Source organism: Bufo gargarizans, chromosome 6 (assembly GCF_014858855.1).
Source record: "Bufo gargarizans isolate SCDJY-AF-19 chromosome 6, ASM1485885v1, whole genome shotgun sequence".
Lineage (NCBI taxonomy): Eukaryota > Metazoa > Chordata > Amphibia > Anura > Bufonidae > Bufo > Bufo gargarizans.
The window spans coordinates 67650062-67673865 of record NC_058085.1 but is presented as its reverse complement, the minus strand read 5'-3'; the positions used below and the strand labels follow the sequence as shown (position 1 = coordinate 67673865).

Below are 23804 nucleotides of genomic sequence, written 5' to 3'. Positions count from 1 at the left end.
GGGAGGGGAGAAGCAGGAAGACTACAACTCCGGAAGTGCTCGGGGCTGGACGTACACTGCGTCCTGGCGCGGGAAAGTTTTCCGTCTTGGAATGAGGAGAGAGCGCTGACAGCACACAGGACGGCGTGGAGTGTACGAGGACTACGGGAAGATGGCTGCCAAAGAAAACAGGAGCAGTGCCTGAGGCTCATGGGCTGTGGAGCCAGTCCTGGTTCTTGTCTGTAGTGAGTATTAGCTGATGGCCCAGGTCTTCTAGGGAGTGAAAGTAATTATTAGATAATCCAATACAACTGATATATACAGGCTATTAAATGGTGCCCCCTACCAATGAACGGCGCCAGGCGGAGAGTGCCCCCCTCCCAATAAACGGTGCCAGGCGGAGAGTGCCCCCCTCCCAATAAACGGCGCCAGGCGGAGAGTGCCCCCCTCCCAATAAACGGCGCCAGGCGGAGAGTGCCCCCCTCCCAATAAACGGCGCCAGGCGGAGAGTGCCCCCCTCCCAATAAACGGCGCCAGGCGGAGAGTGCCCCCCTCCCAATAAACGGCGCCAGGCGGAGAGTGCCCCCCTCCCAATAAACGGCGCCAGGCGGAGAGTGCCCCCCTCCCAATAAACGGCGCCAGGCGGCGAGTGCCCCCCTCTCAATAAACGGCGCCAGGCGGCGAGTGCCCCCCTCTCAATAAACGGCGCCAGGCGGCGAGTGCCCCCTTCCCAATAAACGGCGCCAGGCGGCGAGTGCCCCCTTCCCAATAAACGGCGCCAGGCGGCGAGTGCCCCCTTCCCAATAAACGGCACCAGGCGGAGAGTGCCCCCTTCCCAATAAACAGCGCCAGGCGGAGAGTTCCCACTCCCAATAAATGGCGCCAGGCGGAGAGTGCCCCCTTCCCAATAAACGGCGCCAGGCGGCGAGTGCCCCCTTCCCAATAAACGGCACCAGGCGGAGAGTTCCCACTCCCAATAAACGGCGCCAGGCGGAGAGTGCCCCCTCCCAATAAACCACGTCAGACACAGCATGCCCCATCCTGATAAATTACAAGAGAATTTAGACTAGAACCTTCAGACTCACAGGTCCATATCCATGAAGCAAGCAGAATTACAAAAAACAAGATGGCTGCACACCGTTATATATACAAATCCTATTGTTTGTATGTATAAGGGTGTGCAGCCATTTTCTTTTTATAATCATGTTTGCTTCATGGATATGGACCTGTGATTTCTGAAGGTTCTAGTCTAGATTCTCCTATAGTATATAATGAGGGTAATGCCTCTTTTAGGCTACTTTCACACTAGCGTTCATAGGTCCGTTCGTGAGCTCCGTTTGAAGGAGCTCACGAGCGGACCCGAACGCCTCCGTCCAGCCCTGATGCAGTCTGAATGGAGCGGATCTGCTCAGACTGCATCAGTCTGGCGGCGTTCAGCCTCCGCTCCGCTCGCCTCCGCACGGACAGGCGGACAGCTGAACACTGCTTGCAGCGTTCAGCTGGCCGTGCGGAGGCGAGCGGATCCGTTCAGACTTAGTGTAAGTCAATGGGAACGGATCCGCTTGAAGATGTCACCATATGGCTCAATCTTCAAGCGGATCCGTCCCCCATTGACTTTACATTGAAAATCTGAACGGATCCGCTCAGGCTACTTTCACACTTAGAATTTTTTCTAAGTTATTAATGCAGACGGATCCGTACTGAACGGAGCCTCCGTCTGCATTAATATGATCGGATCCGTTCAGAACGGATCCGATCGAACGCTAGTGTGAAAGTAGCCTTAGACAGAACACGCCCATCTACCTGGGGCTTCTGAGCAGAGTACGTATGTGGCTGGTTCCTACACTGCCCTGAATATTGTAGGCTTAGGTAAGTCCAAAGAGGCAGTATACTAGTGTTAGGGACCCATCTGCGGAAGCCGCCTTGACACCTGGTAGATGGGCCCGACACACGTTTGATCAGATATGTGCGCTAAGAGCTTCCATTGACTCATTTATAGTAGGTATCATACCACTTTTATTTAGAATGACCCCCATTTCTTCGCTCTACTCTTTGTATGTATAAGGGTGTGCAGCCATTTTCTTTTTATAATCATGTTTTCTTCATGGATATGCACCTGTGATTTCTGAAGGTTCTAGTCTAGATTCTCTTGTAGTATATATTGGGGGTAGCGCCTCTTTTAGACTGAACACGCCCACCTACCTGGGACTTCTGAGCAGAGTACGTATGTGGCTGGTTCCTACACTGCCCTGAATATTGTAGGCTTAGGTAAGTCCAAAGAGGCAGTATACTAGTGTTAGGGACCCATCTGCGGAAGCCACCCTGACGCCTGGTAGATGGGCCCGACACACGTTTTATCATTTATAGTAGGTATCGTACCACTTTTATTTAGAATGACCCCCCATTTCTTAGCTCTACTCTTTGTATGTATAAGGGTGTGCAGCCATTTTCTTTTTATAATCATGTTTGCTTCATGGATATGCACCTGTGATTTCTGAAGGTTCTAGTCTAGATTCTCTTGTAGTATATATTGGGGGTAGCGCCTCTTTTAGACTGAATGATATGCACTCACCTGTGTTTCTTTTAGGTGCATGGATATGCACCTGTTTCTTGACTGAATGATATGCACCTGTGTTTCTGAAGGTTCTAGTCTAGATTCTCTTGTAGTATATATGAGGGTAGCGCCTCTTTTAGACTGAACATTCCCACCTACCTGGGACTTCTGAGCAGAGTACGTATGTGGCTGGTTCCTACACTGCCCTGAATATTGTAGGCTTAAAGGGGTTGTCCGAGTTATAAAAAATATATATATATAGCACAGTAAATCTGATGGTCAGCGATATATAGCTAAGCAAGTTTTATGCCAAAAAATATCTATTTCCTCATTTCCCTGGTTCTCTTCTGGCCCTTTGTTTTTATCGCATGTAAACAATCTCTGCCCCTCCCCCGGCTCTGCTAAGGGAGTCAATACAAGTCCTGCCCTGAGTGACATGTCTGCCTGTTGGGAGACTCAGCAGGATGTTGTATGTGTAGAACTACAAGTCCCAGCTGTATAATGACATTGCTAAGGGAGTGAATACAAGAGCTGCCCTGAGTGCTGGGAGAATCAACAGCCACTTGTAAGTGTAGAACTACAAGTCCCAGCTGTATAATGACACTGCTAATACATACAGGATCTTTCCCCTACCTTCTTGTGCAATGCTCTCTAGTCTGTCAGCTCCTGTGCCCAGTATTGTCACTGCCTGCAGCTACCCAGTCTGTGCAGATGAAGGGGTTAAGAATCCTAGGAGAGAGTAGTGAAGGGGGCGTGGCCAGTACAGTGACATCTCGTTTAGAGGCTTGTAAACAAACTTTATCAGAGCAGGGAGAGAAGCTGACATCGCAGGTCATGTGACCCTCAGTCAAATCTGAGAAACCAGGCACTGGAGATAGTGAGTGAATTGGAAAGCTGTTACATTTGCCTAGTTAGGAACATAGAAAGAACAAAAAAACTCGGACAACCCTTAAGTCCAAAGAGAGGCAGTATATTTAGTGTTAGGGACCCATCTGCGGAAGCCACCTTGACGCCTGGTAGATGGGCCCGACACACGTTTGATCAGATATGTGCGCTAAGAGCTTTATAGTAGGTTTTTTCACCACTTTTATTTAGAATGACCCCCCAACTCTATTGTTTGTATGTATAATGGTGTGCAGCCATCTTGTTTTTTGCCATCCTGATAAATGGCATGAGACAGAGCATGCCCCTCTCCCAATAAAGTGCGAGGCAGAGTTCCCCCTGTTAGGGGAAGTGTTCAGAGACGTTTACCTCCTAATTGTCTTGGTGTATCTGTATACAGAGGAAAAAAAAAAAAATTTGGAAAAATTATATCTATCTATCTCCAGAAAAAGGACGGCACTCCGGTCTTGAAAAAGTGAAATTAGTCTTTAATCAACCTTGCGGTACAACGTTGATTAAAGACTAATTTCACTTTTTCAAGACCGGAGTGCCGTCCTTTTTCTGGATTCATTGATTGGGGTAAGAGGTCGATTCCCCTGGAACGTGCACCCATTTTTTTCCATCTTTGCAGTCAGTGCCGCCATTTTTCGTATATATATATATATATATATATATATATATATATATATATATATATATATATATATATATGTGTATATGGTCACAGGATTAGCTCGGGGACCACCACCTCCATGGGTAGACAGACACTTTTTGGCACAGGTCACTCCAGCAGGGTCCAGCCTCAGGACACAGCCAAACATTAAGCATACAAGATTAAATCCTCGCCGGTCTGGCCTCTATACACACAGATCTCCTGGTTGTGTGGGGTAGCTTCATGTGTCCAAGTCTCTTTGACAATATCTAAAAGACCTCGAGGGTGTTGCCAACACAAGAACTCAAAAGGAGAAAAACCTGTAGAGGCAAAGAGAAAAACCTGTAGAGCAAATTTTAGGAAAAAGGCAATCCTGTGCCACCACCTCTCTAAGTGTAGCTTTTATTGAACCTCTCTACGAAACCATGTGTTTGTAGGTGGTAAACTGAAATACATGATTTTCAATAGTTTGCACAACTCGCTAGTAACCTTGGACATTGAGGGTGTCTCCTGATCAGTATCTCATTAAGGTGTCTCCTGATCAGAGTTCTACGTCTGGGTAAACATATAAAGCAACTCTTTAGCAATGGTTTTTGCTGAAGTGTTTCTTCGAAGGATTGCTTCCAGGTAGCGTGTAGCATAATTTAGGACAACTAGAATATGCTGGTGACCTCTTGCTGATTTAACTAGAGGGCCTTCCAGATGCATTGCAATCTTCTGAAAAGGAGTTTCAGCGATTGGCAGAGGTACCAAGGGGCTCCTAAAATTTCACACAGGGTTGTTTAGTTGGCACTTTGGCCAAGATTCACAATCCTTTACCTCATGCACACCTGGCCGATAAACCTTTTGAAAATATGGTTCTTGTTTTTTTTCATAGACCAAACACCTGTGAGCGAGCTGGATCCATCACCTGTTGGCGATGAGGAGTGTGAGAATATTTTCTCATGCAACACATTTATACTTTTACACTCTCCCCGACATGGTTTAACATGGTGTTTAGCAATGTCTTCCTCTCCTGCAAACACTTCTATGGGAGATCACTTAGGGTCACCTCTGCAGCTTGCACATTGTCCTTTTCACTCAGTGGCCTAGGGTCAACAACAGGCACATTTACATTGGTTACACACTTTTCAAGTATTTCCCACAGTTGCCAGAACAATGGTAGGTCACAACCACAAAAGCTTGCTTTATTACTCCGACTTCATGGGTCACTTTGTCACATAGAGCTTTAAAAGACAGTAGCTCTAATAAAACTAGCCTAAAAGTAGTATAACGATAAAACACAAAAAATAGCTAAAAGTGCAATGTGTTGCGGAGGCATGCGGTCTCCCTCCTCCGACACATGCAAACTGATGGAAAGGCTGGAAATTTATAGGAACACTTGGAAAGTAAAAAAACGAGGCAGAGCAGACGTGATCAATAATCAGAACTGATCTGCACAGACTTTGCACAGCGAAAAAAAACTATCAACTAACCCAGCAAGAGGTGGTGATATCACAAAAGAGAGGTCTGTACGAAATTTGATAATAGAAAGAAGTGAGGGGCACTCCGTATAAGGGAACAGGAAACTGTAGTAAAAGGTACAAATTTAATATAACATCAGATCATCATACATAAAAACATAATATCCATACAATAAAATATATAAATGAAGGCAGGGTCCTGAAAAAAACTGTTGGTAATGATAGTTCAAGGGTTCATGAGACACTGTCCACTATTGAATCAGTCTCAGCAGGTCAGAGTGACCTGAATGATGTTCCCAAGGTGTATGGTTCAAGTGTATCAAATGGAGGTAAGGATACCAAACACTGTCCAGTTTCAGGCCTCCAGGATAGAAGAATCGACACTTTCGTGTCAAGTCCTGAAAAAAGTCACTCTTCGGATATAGTAGCTAAATAGCAACTGAGATCTCTTACCATATGCTTCCACTCAGCTCGCTATGGAGAATCGAGGTAGCAGTCGATCACAGCTGACGTGGCGTCCCACGTGGTATAGAGTCTAAACGTGACGTCTCACGTGACTCATCAGCTGGAATCGTTGTAGCGTATTTCCGTAGAGCTTGACAAACACCACCTCGATACGAGACTGGCTATGCAGATCACCCCGACTGACATAGTCACTTTCCGGTCACTTGTAGTACTTGGGGGGGGGGGGGGGAGGCTCACTGTCCCAACTTGCCCAGTTGAACCATACACCTTGGGAACATCATTCAGGTCACTCTGACCTGCTGAGACTGATTCAATAGTGGACAGTGTCTCATGAACCCTTGAACTATCATTACCAACAGGTTTTTTCAGGACCCTGCCTTCATTTATATATTTTATTGTATGGATATTATGTTTTTATGTATGATGATCTGATGTTATATTAAATTTGTACCTTTTTACTACCGTTTCCTGTTCCCTTATACGGAGTGCCCCTCACTTCTTTCTATTATCACTTTTTACCTACCGTGCGGTCTGGGTGGACCGAGAGGTGAGCACCCTCTCCATTCAGTCTATAGGGTGAGCCGCTGATTTGTATGATCTGTACGAAATTTCATCACTGCTAAGCCGGGTATAAAGAAAGAAAACTGAGAGGGGGGGGGCGCATTAACCAAAAAACAACATGTATATGAAGGGATGCGTATATATGTAATTTGAACAATCCAATAGGATTCACCATTCAAAGGGATTGTTAACATGAACAGGGATATATATGCGCAATGATAGGGAGACTTAAAGGGGTTGTCCAGGTTCAGAGCTGAACCCGGACATACCCTTATTTTCACCCCGGCAGCCCGCCTGAGCCTAGCATCGGAGCATCTCATGCTCCGATGCGCTCCCGTGCCCTGCGCTAGATCGCGCAGGGCACAGGCTCTTGTGTTTTCAATAACACACTGCCGGGCGGTAACTTCCGCCCGGCAGTGTGTTCGGTGACGTCACCGGCTCTGAGGGGCGGGCTTTAGCTCTGCCCTAGCCGTTTTACTGGCTAGGGCAGAGCCAAATCCCGCCCATCAGTGCCGGTGACGTCACCGGGGTTCCTGTCAGCCCCATAGAGAGTCCGGTACGTCACCGGAACTCAGAAAAATGCCTTTGCCCTGTGCAATTTAGCGCAGGGCAAAGGAGAGCATCGGAGCATGAACTTCTCCGATGCTCCTGTCAGGGGGGCTGCCGGGGTGAAAATGGAGGGCTGTCCAGGTTCAGCTCTGAACCCGGACAACCCCTTTAAAAGTGCGCGGTCTTCATGATGATGTGAAATGACACAACGCACTGTGCATTTGTTTTCCATTAGTAATGTTGCTTCGACCAGTGTTTATGCGGCAATGCATTGTCTGGACGGTCCTGCTTATAAGTGACAAAGGAAGGAGAACAATAAGAAGTGAAAGTGCCCATATTATGTGAGATATTAGAATAACAAAGACAGAGTGTGCGCCCGCATTTAAAAGAGAATTGGTCCGTATTTTACTTAGAGGTATTCTGGTTGGTTAACATTATCCCTTATCCACAGGATAGGTGATAACGATCAGATGGGTGGGGGTACTTCTGCTGGGACCCCCATCGATCACGAGAACAGGACCCCTTACACCCTGAAGTTCCCAGTCAGTCACACATGCATGCAGCCACTCCATTTATTTCTGAGTGTTGCCGAGTACAGCACTCGACTATCTCCAGAACTCCCATAGAAAAGAATGGAGCGGCCGCATGCATGTGCGACTGGCCGCTCTGGTCATTTTAGGAGAGCTGCAGGGGGACCCGGGACCCGCATTCTCATAGAGGGTCTCAGCGGTAGGACCCGCACCGATCTGATAGCTATCCCCTATCCTGTGGTATAACTTTAACCAATCTGAATACCCCTTCAAGGCGGGTTTAGATGGGCCGAGGAGCAGCCTATTGTCAGGAAGGAAGTGTTCCTTCTCGACAGTCGGCTGCTCATGGTGGATGTGAAGCGCTGCATTTGCGTGCAGCGATCACCTCCAGAGTATGAGAACGAGCTATCGCTTGTCCCCATACAAGGTCATTGCTCTTGGGCAGCGCAGTCTAATCTGCTGCCCGGGAACAATGATTGATGTGTCCGCACCTCTGATCATTTCACCCGATGAACAAGCTTTTCTCCTATTCATCAGGTGATCTGTGGCACCTTTAGGATAGGTCTACATGACGACATTTGTCGCGCGACATATAGGGAGCAACATTTGTCGCGCAACATTTTGTTGCACTAATGTCGCGCGACAATTTTTATAATTGCAGTCTATGGTGTCGCACTGCAACATGCGACATAACAGTCGCAGAAAAATCCATCTCGAATGTTGCAGTGCGACACCATAGACTGCCGTTATAAAAATTGTCGCGCGACATTAGTGCAACAAAATGTCACGCGACAAATGTCGTCATGTAGACCTAGCCTTAGACAGGCCAATTATCCGGAACAATCATTCGTAGGAACATTCATTCTCGATATTTGGGCCGTGTCAATCTACCTTTATGGTCACAGACGGTAATATACTTGGCTCCAAGATACTTTTCAAGGTTTTATTAGTCTGAAGGTAATGGCTGTATTTTTTTTAGGCATGTTGGTGGTCATTTGCAAACACATGTACGCCATTCTTTGGCATATTTCTGTCAGATTGTGGTGCAAAGGTTATTTGCTCTGCAACTTTTTCCCCTTTTCTGCTGCTCACGCCAGGCCTAAAGAAGTAACGGGGTCTGTTTTAGGCATAGAAAATAGTCTAAATCGACGCCAGCATGGGAGTGTAAAGTCCACCTAGGTTATGTAGAGGTAGAGATGTAGGTCATCAATATTAAAAGCCCGGAGTCCAATGAGACAGACCTAGAACTGCTATCTACCACTCTTTGGGCTTTGGATAAATTAGATTCAAAACATTAGATATATGGCTCACCTGAAATGTTGAATCCTACAGGTGTGAAGAAGCGGCAGATGGCTCTCTCGCACAAATCATTCCAAAGGATATATGACTGTCCTGTTGTTTTGCAGGCTATCACCCTGTCCATGACAAGGATGCTCCCAGCTCCAGCGCAGTATCATTATCTGTGGGAGATCAGCTCTGGAAACGTGCCAGCTGGATCCACTGTGAGGACGTTTGGAAGGTTGAAATTAAAATTATTTTTTTTACATATATTACATATACTGACCCAGATTATTACTACAGATTTACTGCTTGCCTCCATATAGAACAGTGCAGCAGAAAAAAATGGCATGCTAACGTATACCAGCCCAACATAGACTAGGAGGACACCCGCTTCTTTAGATAGGTGGGGGCCTACCAATACACTTGATGTCTGCGTCAGCAGGTTTCTTGGCAAAATGTGGGTCTGTGGATGGCTGTACGATCCGACTCTTAGAATCCATGATGGCATTTATTTTTCAGCTTGCGGAAGATAAAGGTTGGTAGAGCAGCTATTACTATTAGGCTACTTTCACGCTTGTTGTGTAAGCCTTTTTCGACAGGATGTTCCGGCGGGGGAACAGCCTGCCGGATCTGTGTTACCGCAAATCCACTCTGCCAACGGAAGTCGGCTCCGGCCCCATTCACTCTAATGGGGGTCTGCCAGCAGTTCGGCCACAGCAAGCATGCCGAGAGGCAGCCAGACAAAAACCGCAGCGTGCCCGGGCCGCACATGTTTGTGGCATGAACCCTACATGTTCACATGCTGATCCTGTAACCGTCTCAGTAGATGGTACATTGTCTTTGTGCTTGGCGATGCAGCGCCAAGCACAACAAACATCTAGTAAGAAGCCCACTCCTTTTCTAAAGTCCTACACAAATGCCTGTGCTGTCCTCCCTTCTCAGGTTTCCATTATGGAAGCAATCACTAGTAGACAGTTGCACCAAGGAGCTGTGAGTAAAGTACTCCTTGTGCTGGATGTATTCACCGCTCCCTGGTCTTCTGATAACAGTGCTGTAAACTGAAGTCGCACTACATGTGCACGCAATATGACCTGACACTGCGATGTTGGGTCACAGCGCCAGCAGAAAACGACCAGGGAGAAGTGGCAGTGCCGACTGGAGCAGGAGAGGTAAGTTCATTTATTATATGTCTCATCTGATGTCTAATGTGGATCTGATGAGGAATGGGAGTCAGATCTGAGGTCGGATGATAAAAAAAAAGTTCTTATTTTCCACCTCTAAAACCTAGGTGCATCTTATGGTGCAGGAAATACAGTATTTACCATAATTTTTTCGCTTTAAAAGACGCACTCCCGCACATAGAGTGACTCTTGACTTGGGGGTCATTGGGTAATCCTCTGCATCCCTGTTCTACACTCCAGGATGTATCTGACATGTAAGTGTGAAAATGTTAATAATCACAGTTTAAAAAAAAGTCTAATGGCACCTTTTATGCAAGACACTACATTCCAAAGGTGGGGTTGGCCTTTACTTATATGAAGGACCTTGAATTAGACTGGACAGGACAAAAGGAGGCTGTGTAGTGATGATCAGAGGTTGGCAGTATGCTCTCTAGGAAGACCACTAGGTACTCGTAATCTGTTCACGCATGTTGTATCCAATGGGTTAGAGAGTTCAACTCATCTAATTAGGGTGAGACTTAAATGCGTAGTTTAAGATGATTAAGTATAAAAGTTGAATGGGGGGTCCTATTCCAATTTTATCATTGGAGCACATTTATTAAACCTGCGTTTTAGACAGTCTTAACAAACACCTAAGCTGACGGTGGATCCGCTGAAGTTATGAAGAGGCGCAGGCCTTTCCATAACTCCGGCAGATCCTCCACCAGTCCTAAATGTAACACAGCTTCCTACCTGTCTTACATTTAGACCTCTTTGTCCGCTTGAAACAGGCGTAGAAAATGGTAAATGAGACGGGTCTGATGGCCCGTCCCCTTCCCTGCTCAAGCCACTACCACTTTTATAGACTGGCTGTGAGTGGGGAGTAGTCGTAGATAGCGGCGCAACTAACCGTTGCACCGTACTCTGCGCCTGAAATACGCCTAATTTAGGCGTATTTCAGATTGATAAATGACCACCATTTTCTTTTGTATGTTGAATGTGTTACTGCTCCCAGCTGGCTGTAAAAAAAAACAACTTAATTTTCCTGAAGACTACTTCTTCTCCCGGGAGTGGTTTTCTACAACATGGGCATATTCCGAAGGTTGTGATAACAGAAAATGATGGCTTTAAACAGTCTGAGGGGGTACATGGGCCTGCTCTTATCCATTGATCGAACCTGCCAGGTTCCATGCCCAAGGTTTCACTGAATTTAATGGGATCTGTCAGGTGTCACTATAAGTATTTTTTTAAACAGAATTTATTATGCTACAGTAACATGGTTGACCATAGAATGGACGAAAATGGGAATCTAGGGCTAAGTGATGGGACAGAAAAATGTCGGTGCAGAATTCACTCAGATTTCTTGTATACCATAATATGCAGATGCAGTGTCTGCACTTATACAGCTTTGTATGGTATGCTGTAGTTGGTGCTGAATACAGTTACTGGGTTGTCAGGCTGCATTCACATTAGGTCTTGCAGTATCCATCGGAGGTGTATGTTAAGAGTATTTCTCAGTCAATGCTGACAGTAGATGCCACTGTATATATTAAGGGGGTTGTGACAAGTTTAGAAATTATGGGTATGACTGCTGGAACCCGATCCCGAGAACAAGGGTCCCGTTTCCCCAGTCTGATAGAGCGGCAGGTTAAGCATTCTCAATTTATTCTCTATGGGACTACGGGAGATAGGAAAGTACTGCACTCAGCTATTTTTGCCTGGGACCGCTCTATCAGCTTAGAGGAATGGGACCCTCGTTTTCATGATCGGTGAGGGTTCCAGCAGTTGGACCACCATTGATCAGTTCTTTATTCCCTTTACTGCTGAAAGGGGATAACTTCTAAATTTGGCAAAACCGCCTTAAAAAAAAAAAAAAAAAAAAAAAAAACATACTACATACTTTTTCCACTGAGCTATTCCATATAGAAAACAAAAAAGTAAAACCCATGAATACATCTTATGTATGCATCAGAAATTTCCTGAAATACATGTTGAAGGGAACCTGCAAAACGCAATGTAAAAGCAGCCATGTTGGTTTAACTGCGTCTTTCTATACACAGACTCGGCAGCTATGATTCGGCTAGGTCGGAGGCGTTGCTCACAGCACATCACTCTGCAGCTCAGCATAAGCTTCTCTTGAACACGCGGTTTGTGGAGCCCTTTTCAGCTCAACTTGGATCATACTACCTAACTCTGGGAGAGCTGGACTTGGTGGATGGTGAGTTGAAATTATGTGGCCTTTAAATTAACTTTTTCCCATCGTCCTATGCCAGCACCAGGAGAGGGGGCTGCCTCCCGGGACAGGAAACCTGCATACCTAAAGAAAAAAAAAGAAAAAAAAAATGGAGCAGCCTCTCCCTCATTTAGTGGTTTCTTGGCCTAGGAAAGGACACCTGCTGAGTAGTTCCAGCAGCAAGGATGAATGGGGAGTATTTTCTCCCTGTTTGGCTGGGCTGGGGTGTGCGCCTGGTGAGTTCCCCACTCCACACACCCTGAAGTTGACACTGCAGAAGATGGGGTAACAGTGGACTTACAGTTTGAAACTGCAAACATCTCCATAGGAGTGGGAGATTCGGAGGTGGAAAATTACATCATAGTATTACAAGGCCAGGGACCAGGATGCATTTGTGCGCTCTGGTTTCCGCTAGGCGCAGAAAGAGAGACCAGAAGTGACGAGTCCACATGACGCCACAAGATGGTGTGAGGAGGACCAAGAAGCCCAATCAGTCAGCCTCAGGATCCTTGCTGGGCACATCTGCATCCAAGGCAAAGCAGGCCATCTGATACAGTATGGAAAGCTCTGGTGAAGCTCAAACGGACCCAGCTACCCTGGCAGCCTAATAAGCGGCAACAAAGAGGCAGCACAAAGAAAGTGGCCTGTGTAAAGCCAAATTAGCCCCATCTTATGTCAAATTATTGGTAAAATGTATGCAGGAAAAGATTGGGGAAGAATTCGGTAGTGAATCACTGCAAAGGTGCACTGCAAAATATGCAATTGAAAACATAAGGCTAAACCCTCACGCTAGATGTTAAAATGAGACTTTAGCCAATATATTCCGGTCAAGAACATATCAGCCCGCACACCACGTCAAGGTATCTTACTGTATGATAGGTGCTAAGGTCCGACTCACAGCCAAGCTTCCACAAACCTCCAAGGTTAGATCCCAAATACAATGGGAGGAGGCTGTGAGCCCCACCTATAACAGGCTAGTGTGACACAGGCTACCAGGTGCAACAGAATGTTACCAGAGATTAAAAAAAAGGCACATTCCATAGATATAAAGACAAATCGCTGAATAAAGTGGCCTTTATAGGAGAAAATGCTCAGAACCCCAAATACTGTAGCGTATTTATAACCGGGGAAGCACAACCTCCACATGTGATCCGCTGCTAACGTCGGTCCCCAGCAAAAAATGCATACAATGGAGGATGCCGGCAGCGGAGGGCTTATCCCTATGTCAGGGTTTAGCCTTATGTTTTCAATTGCATATTATGTAGTGCACCTTTGCATTTATTTTATTTATTCTCATAGTTTCATCCACACATTATTCCATCTTGTGTAGGAGTTTTTGTGGCACATGTGGTCCGCTGCCGGCATCCTCCATTGTATGCATTTTTTGCTGCAGATCACATGTGGAGGTTTTGCTCCCCCAGTTATAAATACGCTACAGTATTTGGGGTTCTGAGCATTTCCTCCCATTAAGGCTACTTTATTCAAGAATTTGGTAGTGCCCTAAAGTCCAAGAGGGAGCATCATCATCACAGACATGGGGACTCCAGAGAGAACTCTTCCTCTGCACTACATTATTCAGCTATTTCTAGTTTTGAGAAAGAATTCTGTGATTAGAAAGTGAAGAAGTTCCTTCGGAATCTTCTTCTGATGAAGAAAAGGGTGGAAAACCATATTTTCCCATTCAGGATGTTGACCAACTTCTGAAAACAATTAGAGCAACTATGAACATTGAAGATCCTAAGGAAGTTTGTTCGGTCCAAGATGTTATGTTTTCAGCGTTCATGACAAGGATCGATCTTGGATAGTTCTTCAAATATGAGGGAACTGATGGCAGTAGTTCAGGCCCTGCAGAGTATCCTTCCCCTACTTCAGAACCATCACTTAAGAGTGTTATCAGACAGTGGTTCTGCAGTAGCATATCTGAACCATCAAGGGGGCCACAGGAGATAGTACGTCCATCCTTCTGTAATAGCCCAAAAACTCAGAAGTGGAATATAATTGTTTAGACGTTAGGGGTGTGTTGGCCTATTTAGAGGCTACAAAAGTATGGAGAAGAACCTCCTCTTTATTTGTACAATTTTCAGGTCTGAACAGGGGTAGATTTGCTAATAAGGGAACCTTAGCTAAGTGGATTAAACAGGCTATATGCTTAGCCTATGTTTCCATGCAGAATCCCCTACCCTCGGAGTGGATGGGCAGTCTCTATTTCATGGCCAGAGAGAATGGAAGCTTCCATTCAAGACATTTGCAAAGCAGCTACATGGACACCTGCACTGACTTTCTATAGACCCTATAGATTGGATCTTTCTGCGGTTTCTGAACTTTCTTTTGCTCATAAGGTCTTCCAAGTGGTGGTCCCTCCCTAAACTCAATTCTCTGGAATGTTGATGGAATAAATGATTACACTCACTGGTAATTTTTGATTTTCCAGAGTCGATGACCACACCCTTTTAATTCCCACCTTGTATTTTTATGGTGTCGGTGATGAGTTCTTGGTTATGGTCTCACTGGGTATGCAGAAAGGAAGATAGACATACAAGCAAAACAGAAGCGGGTCGATTCCTGTTGAGAATATGGATGTAATTGGAAGATGATCTCTGTACTCAGGAAAGTACTGAATGAGGGAGAGGCTCCTCCCCCTTTTAAAAAAAATATATTATCTATCTGCGGGTTTCCTGTCTTGGGAGGTGGACCCTCTGTCCTGGTGCTGTCATAGAAAATCAAATTACCAGTGAGTGTAATTATTATTTTCAACTTTTAATCCTTTCCGAGCTAACCATGGCGCTCTCACTTTTGTCTTCCAGAGGGGCCGCTTGTGCTATGTGCTCGCTTATTGACCTGCATGGAGGGCGTAGACCTTTCCCTTTTGCAATATGCAGTAGAAGAACAGAGAAGATACTTTCATGACAGAGAAGCAGCCCAGGCGAACATCTAAACCCAATTTAGGAAATGGGCTTCTTTTACATGACCTTTAGTCTTAACTAATCTAATACTAGTTGGTGTTGAATGTCATCGTCACATTGGAAGCAGAGCAGATGTATAGTAGTCTAGAAAGATGTGGCCTACAAAGCCTACATGTCCTGTTTGTTTCTGAAGACTTCTGTATAGACTTGTAGGAAGTGTGCTGCATATTTCAGCAGCTATTTGGCTGTAGGGGCAGGATTGCTGGCAATCATTATATTACAAAAGCTAATGAGTCTATGAAAAGATGAATCTGTAAATCCTCGAAACAGTCTCATGTAACTAAACTTGTCTGGTGGCAGAAAGACAAGCTCCACTTAGTGTTCCCCATGGTAGTCTCTATTAATGAATATATCTGGTCCATCGGAGAGTGACAGTGACAGAGCCAGGTCCTCATCCTTCTGAGAACTTCCGCCTGGATCGCCTGCATTTGTAACAAAGGACTGGTGAACTATAATTCATAGATTCCACCCTATGACATTGGCATCCCAGTGATAAAGATTGCTGCCAATCCCAGTCATTTGTTTAATTTTCTAGGGGAGACGAATGTCAGCAATGGACTTGGGCGCACCCTGTGAGAGTTTTTATAATAAAGATATATTTGGTTTATGTGGATTTGATTCATTTTCAAGGATAATAACAGCGGTTCCTCGAGTTACAATGGATTCAGGAAACAGTACTTTCAAAATACAAGGGTCTTCTCTGGGCCTTTGTCACTTGACACCATGCTGAACATGCAATGCCATAGACGCTGCCAATCTGCTGCATGATCCAGTTGATCAGCATAGGCATTTCACTGGTAAAACTGCTGCATGCTCTAATTGGTTTCCTAGAACTTCTCTATAACAGTCTAGTATTACATGTTCTGTACTTCTGCACCTGTGCCTTGGTGAGCACCTCCGTTGGACACCAGATGAGGGCAGCTCCACTTGATGTTTTTGGTACTGTAAAGAACTCTGAAGAAGCTCTTGTCACTTAAGTGATTTACAGCTGCCAGAAACGATTTGTGACTTAAAGGGGTTATCCAGAAATTACAAAAATGAAAACACATTAAATATGACTTTATTACAAATATATTCCCAAATAACTTTCGTCATAATAGCTCATTTTGGCTAGGGTGCAAGAAATAAAATAGCCGCCGTCCTGTTAGTACACCTAAAACCTGTCCTAATCACAAAGCAGGACAAGTTACTTAAAGGGGTTATCCAATAAAAAAAAACACGTGTCAAGCCCCTCACAGGTAGGGCTACTTTCACACTCGTGTTTAGTGCGAATCTGTCATGGATCTGCACAGACGGATCCGTTCAGATAATACAACCGTCTGCATCCGTTCAGAACGGATCCGTTTGTATTATCTTTAACATATCCAAGACGGATCTGTCTTGAACACCATTGAAAGTCAATGGAGGACGGATCCGTTTTCTATTGTGTCATAGAAAACGGATCCGTCCTCATTGACTTACATTGTGTGTCAGAACTGATCCGTTTGGCTCAGTTTCGTCAGACGGACACCAAAACGCTGCGAGCAGGGTTTTGGTGTCCACTTCCAAAGCGGAATGGAGACGAAACGGAGGCAAACTGATGCATTCTGAGCGGATCCTTTTCCATTCAGGGTGCATTAGGGCAAAACTGATCCGTTTTGGACCGCTTTGAGAGCCCCGAACAGATCTCTCAAACGGAAAGCCAAAACGCCAGTGTGAAAGTAGCATATACTTGCGCCGCTCCTGGTCCCGACACTGCCGCTGCTGCTTCTCCCTATACACGGATCAAAACATCCATTGTCGGGGGTGGGGAGCAGCCAATGGCAGACGGGGACTAGCCTTCCTAGAATCGTGGGAGGCTCATCCCTGCCTGCCACTCCCCCCCCCCGACACCGGATGTTTTCATCAGTGTACACTGAGAAGCAGGAGCGGGGTAAGTATTTTACCTGTGAGGGGCCCGACACGTTTTTTTTTAGAAATTGGATAACCCCTTTAAGAACACCAAGCTAAAGAGCGGCCTTTTCCTCCTGTCTTCTCTGCTTGTCAGGGATCTTGAATACTGTTTAACCCCTTCAAGACCAAGACAGTTTTTACCTGCAGGACCAAGCCACATTTTGCAAATCTCACATGTTTCAAAATTATGTGGTAATAATTTTGGAACGCTTTTACTTATCCAAGCCGTTCTGAGTTTGTTTTCTCGTGACACATTGTACTTCATGTTAGTGATAAATTTGAGTCAATATGTTTTACCTTTATCTATAAAATAAAATCCTACATTTTCAGAAATTTTGGAAAAATTAGCAATTTTCTAAATTTGAATTTCTCTGGTTTTCTGACAGATAGTGGTACCTCACAAAATAATTATTACTTTACATTTACCATATGGCTACTTCATGTTTTGCATCATTTTGTAAATGTTAGTTTTATTTAAATAATTTTTAGGCACCATGTCGCATTTGAAGACACCCTGAGGCACCCCAACAGTGGGGGAAAAAAAAACTGTGACCCCATTATGGAAAATACACCCCCCCCCCCCCCCAAGGAATTTTTCAAGGGGTGCACTGAGCACTTTGGCCTAATAGCTAGAATTTAGAAAGACTTGGCAGTGAAAATGGAAAATGTCATATTTTACAAGAATATCTCGCTTTCGGCCCACATTTTTCATTTTAACAAGGGGTATCGGGAGAAAATGCACTCCATAATCTGTTACCCATTTTCTCCTGAATACGTCAACACCCCATATGTGGTTGTAAAGTGCTGTATGAGCACACAGCGGGGCTCAGAATGGGAGGAACACAGTGTGGCTTTTGGAAGGCAGATTTTCCTGGATAAATTTTCAGGCACCATGTCGCATTTGAAGACCCCCTGAGGCACCCCAACCCAACAGTGAAAACTGCAAAAATGAGGCTCTAGGGGTGCCAGAACATAAAAGTAAATTTAAGAAATGCCTCATTTAATAAAATGAAACCTTTCAATGTATTCATCAAGCGGTATAATGGGAATTTGTAAGGTTTTTTGGGGGGGAGCTATCATTGGATTGCCAAATGGAAAAATTCTAAACTAAAAATGTCTTCCCATGGATTAATTAAGAAATTAATGAAATTGACTTAATGGATATTAGTAGAGGTGTGATAAACTTGAAAGCACTCTCTAATGCAGAGGCTCGGTTTAGAGAGGCAGGTCTGACAGTAGTGAGTGGTGTCTTTCTTAATCCTTTTAACTGAGCAAACTCGACACCTTTTTTGGAGTCGCCTTTTTTTATGCTTGGGGGGGGGGGGGGGGGAGAACTCCACGGAAATGCTGCCCATGTATTATTCTTGAGACCCCAGAAGCAGTGCTGGCTGAAAAACTGCCCTCTCCTTCCTGAACGCTAAAAATCGATTTATTTTTTCCTGAAATTCCTAGAAGGTCCCCTCCTATGACCAGCTGTTCTGTGGATGACAAAGGCATTATATAGTGACACTCGGGTTAAGTATCTAGCTAATTTTTTGTACCACAGGTTTGTACATTAGATTTTCTTAAGGCACTGTAGGGCTGTAGTACCAGGTCTGAAAGATCCACTCCACCCGTGAACTTGTAATCCTGGATACACACAGGCTTGATGTTCTGCTCCTGTGGTTCCTCGGACTGGGACTGGGGTGGACTGATCTGCATGGATGGTAGTTAACACAAGAACATCCCGTTTGTCCTTGTATTTTAGCAGCATCAAATTTTCTAAGCAAACAGCCCTGCTTTTCCCACGACGCACTGTCTGATCTATAAAATATTTAGGGAGCCTCTGGCAGCAAGGCACTTCAGGAGAGGGACACTATTGTAAAAGTTGTCCAAATATAGATGGTATCTGTGGTCCAGCAGGGGGTGGACTAAATCCCATACTATCTTCCCACTTATACCCAGAACCAGGGGACAGTAGGGTGACTCAATTTTGGAATCTTTTCCCTCGTAAATACGAAAGTGCAATGTATACCTGGATACACTTTCACAGGCCTTATACATAGAATGTGTCGGCAGATAAGAACCATTTGGCCCATCTAGTCTGACCAATATACTAAGTACTATGGATAGCCCCTGGCCCTATCTTATATGAAGGATGGCCTTATGCCTATCCCATGCATGCTTAAACTCCTCCACTGTATTGTGCAGCTACCACTTCTGCAGGAAGGCTATTCCATGCATCCACTACTCTCTCAGTAAAGTAATACTTCCTGATATTACTTTTAAACCTTTGCCCCGCTAATTTAAAACTATGTCCTCTTGTAGCAGTTTTTCTTCTTTTAAATAATCTCTCCTCTTTTACCTTGTTGATTCCCTTTATGTACTTAAAAGTTTCTATCATATCCCCTCTGTCTCGTCTTTCTTCCAAGCTATACATGTTAAGGTCCTTTAATCTTTCCTGGTAGGTTTTATCCTGCAATCCATGTACCAGTTTAGTAGCTCTTCTCTGAACTCTCTCCAAAGTATCAATATCCTTCTGGAGATATGGCCTCCAGTACTGCGCACAATACTCCAAATGAGGTCTCACTAGTGCTCTGTAGAGCGGCATGAGCACCTCCCTCTTTCTACTAGTAATGCCTCTCCCTATACACCCAAGCATTCTGCTAGCATGTCCTGCTGCTCTATGACATTGTCTGCCTACCTTTAAGTCTTCTGAAATAATGATCCCTAAATCCCTTTCCTCAGATACTGAGGTTAGGACTGTATCACTGATTTTATATTCTGCTCTTTGGTTTTTACGCCCCAGGTGCATTATTTTGCACTTATCCACATTAAATTTTAGTTGCCAGATTTTTGACCATTCCTCTAGTTTTCCTAAATCCTTTTCCATTTGGTGCATCCCTCCAGGAACATCAACCCTGTTACAAATCTTTGTGTCATCAGCAAAAAGACTTCACATCATACCTAGCCCTTTTATTGGACAGGTACTGGTGGAAATTTAATCTGCCTTTGAAGTGGACCAATGATTCATCCACTGAGAGGCCTTTTTAGGGGGTATATACTTGACCAAATTTGGAATTGTAGTTTTCAACCACTGGCCTAATTTTAAGGAGTCTGTCATAACTGGGGTTGCTTGGGGGTGGGCATAAAATTTTATTGTTGAAGTGTAGAAATCTTAGAAGAGCTTCGAAACAGGCCCGGGGCATGGCTGGTGAAGAGGGGTGTGATGAAGAATATCTTTGTTCCAATACGAACGTATTGTTGTTGTTTTTTTTATAATGCCCATGCTTAGGAGTCCCCAAAACCTTTGCATTTCAGTCGTGTTAGTAGGGGTCCATTTGTGGATACTTGCCATATAACTGTCTGAATTGGAGGCAATAAATTGCTCTGCATACATATGTTTGTTCCACCATCAAGTTAATTAGGTCATCAGTGAAGGATAATTGGAAAAAAATTATTTCACTGAAACCTGTGGTATCTACATTAATGCCTGGAGTAGCTGTAAATTCGGGCACCTGGGGGACCTAGTTATCTGTGGGGATCCATAAAGAGTCACTTGTACGGGGCTGCGACTGCGCACTACTCCTAGGATGCCTACGAGGGGGTTCATCATTAGATGAATCATCTGAGGAAGATGAAACTAAAAATGTCACTTCATCTCCACTGTTGGAGTCAGTGTCCTCAAAAAGCACAGCATATGCCTGTTCGGCAGTGAAAAGCTCTTTAGTCATTTTAACAGTAAACTAATGTAGATTTTTTATTTTTTTTTGGTCTTTTTTCAAAATCATTTTATTTAAATTTTTTATATAGAACAGCAAACTAGAATAGGATAAAAACTCCTCGAGTCACTTAGGTGTCAGTTAGCTCAGATGGCTGGGGCACAGAGTAGTGCCAATATTCCTTACTGGGATAGAAAAGGGGTTAATGTATTATTTTACTTATAGGTGGCACAAATCCACATGGGGCATAAGAGACTTATATTTTACAGAATGGCGCCACTCAAGCACAGAACATGAGTATGTACACACATGAGGATGGCACACGTAATGACAGGGTTATTTTTTATGTAACTTGGTAGTGTGTGACAGGTGTCTTGATGGACGGACAGGCTGGAGTGCCAGGTGTCTTGATGGACGGACAGGCTGGAGTGCCAGGTGTCTTGACGGACGGACAGGCTGGAGTGCCAGGTGTCTTGACGGACGGACAGGCTGGAGTGCCAGGTGTCTTGACGGACGGACGGGCTGGAGTGCCAGGTGTCTTGACGGACAGATGGGCTGGACTGACAGGTGTCTTGATGGACGGACAGGTGGAAGTGACAGGTGTCTTGACAAACAAACAGGCTGTGGTGACAGGTGTCTGGATGAGGTGATGATGACAGGACTAATTTGTCACTGACGGGCAAATCAGGCACAGAAGAGTGGTAAATCGGCACTGAAGGGGTTAATTATGTATGAGGCACAGAACTGATGACTGGCTGTTGAGGCACAGAACTGATCTGTGTCACTGATTGGGGCACAGAAGCAGCTATTCGGCACACAAGGGGTTAATTCTCTCTTGTAAGTAATACTGTACTGCAGCGTTTGACACCATCTCCTTCTCTGATCGCTTCGCTGACAGGAATTGGGACGATCAGAGAAGGAGAAGCACATAGTCCCACCTTAACCCACCCTGATGCGCTGCGATTGGTCCATTACTGCAGAGGGACCAATCACTGCGATTGCGGGCAGGTCAGCGCTCCAATCCCGTTGCCTGCCGGCGTCACTGGTTGTCTAGCGACCCCAGCACGCCATCTTCACTGAACTGTCAGCGAATCGCTCCATGCGCTGACAGTAAAACCCGATCACGTACATGCATATGGGGAAGCGGTAAGGCACCACATTCCCCAACGTACATGTACGTGATATTGCAGGAAGGGGTTAATATGATCTTCAGTTGAATCTCTGTAGAAATGGAGTTCATGAGGAGACCTGGAATACAGAGATGTGGCTAATGAGCAGCAGCCCTTGTATGAAGTCTCCATTACCACAGCCCCATATTACCAACGTCTGTCCTCTCTGTACTTCATGTCTCCTCATGAACTCCATTCCTACAGAGATTCAGCTGAATATCTTATCTGTGTTCAGGATCATTATCTCTGACCAGCAGAGCAAAGAGGAAGATGAGGCAGCTCTTTAGCTCAGTGTTGAGGACAGGTTTTGTGTGTACTAATAGGACGGCAGCCCTTTTATTTGATTGATTTGCTTCCCAGACAAAACAAGCCATTATAACTAATTAAAGGTATTTGGGAAAAAATTATAATTAAGTAAAAGTATTTTCAGTAATTCCCGGAGAACCCCTTTAAAGTGTGACTCCTTATATAGACAGGGTTGCCTCTTTCCAAATCCTGTCAAATCAACCTAATTTACCTTAGGTGACTCCAAGGTGCAGAAACATCTCTGAGATGATAAAGTGAAATTGAGGGCCCAAGAGCTAAATTTCAAGTGTCAGAGCAAAGGGTCTGAATACTTATGTCCATGTGATTTTTTATTTATTTTTTTTAAATATATTTGCAATTATTTTTAAACTTGATTTTATTTTATTTTTTAGCGCAAGGCCGCAATATAAAAGAGTGTGAAGTGAAAGGGTCTGAAGACTTTCCGTCTGCCTTGTATATAAGGATTTGGTTTATCTGGATTTTCCGATTTTATTTTTTTGTCTTCATTTTTTCCTGTTTGGGATGATATTTTGGGGACTTGGAAACTAAGTCTAAGACAGTTAAATGATGAAACCACGTATACAAAACTTAGACAAGACCCCACAGAGGAATACTTTAAACTGTTAGTACAATACTGTAGAAAAGGGTACCGCATCTGGAATCCTGTTAGAACAGAGCGGTTTGGTTTTGTTGTCAATCACAGGTGAGGGCAGTGGTATTTGCCTCACCTGTGGTTGCCGCTGACAATGTTGTGTATGTGGCAGCTTTCCTGCTGTGCATGCGGTTGCACCTAGCAACCTCTGTTAGGTGTGTGTGTATTGTGTTCACTGTGTTGTATGTCTGTGTGCACTGACACTTTTCCTGCACTGTGGTTGCCCGTGGCAACGTTTGGCTGTCTGTACATGTGGTGGCAGTGTCCCGGCCTCCGGGCTATCTCCCAGGACACTGTTGCCACCCATGTCGTTGCCAGCGGCAACAACCACAGTGTGTTGCTACTGTTGGACACTTTTCCTTTTATGTGTGTTTCCCTTCTGTGGTGCTGGAAGGGTTAACTCCCTTCCCAGTGTGTCACTGGGTGTGTCCGACTGTGGGGTGTGGCTTCTTGGCCTATAAAGCCTCACTGTTAGTTCAGGTCTGAGGGTTGCTTCAGTCATGCTTGGCTGGAGCAGCCTCCTGTCTATACTACCTGCCTGTGAGAGCCACCCCTGTGGTCATAAAGATATTGTCGTTTGTTTATGTCTTCTTGTGTGTGATGTTGTATGTGATGTTCTGTTGGGACCTTCCTTGTGACTTTGTGCAGTTTACGGTTCTGGATTCCTGTTTGCACAGGGATCCAGTCAGCAAGGCTGTGGCAGGTTGGTGGAACTTCTAGTTCGCCTGCCATACCCGTAAAGCTGTTTGTGTTCCCCTTTTCCCAACAGCTT

The 23804-nt window shown here is 44.9% G+C and overlaps 1 protein-coding gene across 1 annotated transcript; it reads left to right on the top strand.

The window, feature by feature from the left end:
• Window positions 1–44: 44 nt before the first annotated feature.
• TEN1 (TEN1 subunit of CST complex) lies at window positions 45–15879 on the top strand. The gene is made up of 4 exons (XM_044296015.1): window positions 45–224; window positions 9042–9154; window positions 12137–12294; window positions 15114–15879. Exons 2-4 carry the CDS (start codon window positions 9057–9059, stop codon window positions 15242–15244), a joined length of 387 nt encoding a protein of 128 aa, XP_044151950.1. The 5' UTR covers window positions 45–224; window positions 9042–9056; the 3' UTR covers window positions 15245–15879.
• Window positions 15880–23804: the final 7925 nt, after the last annotated feature.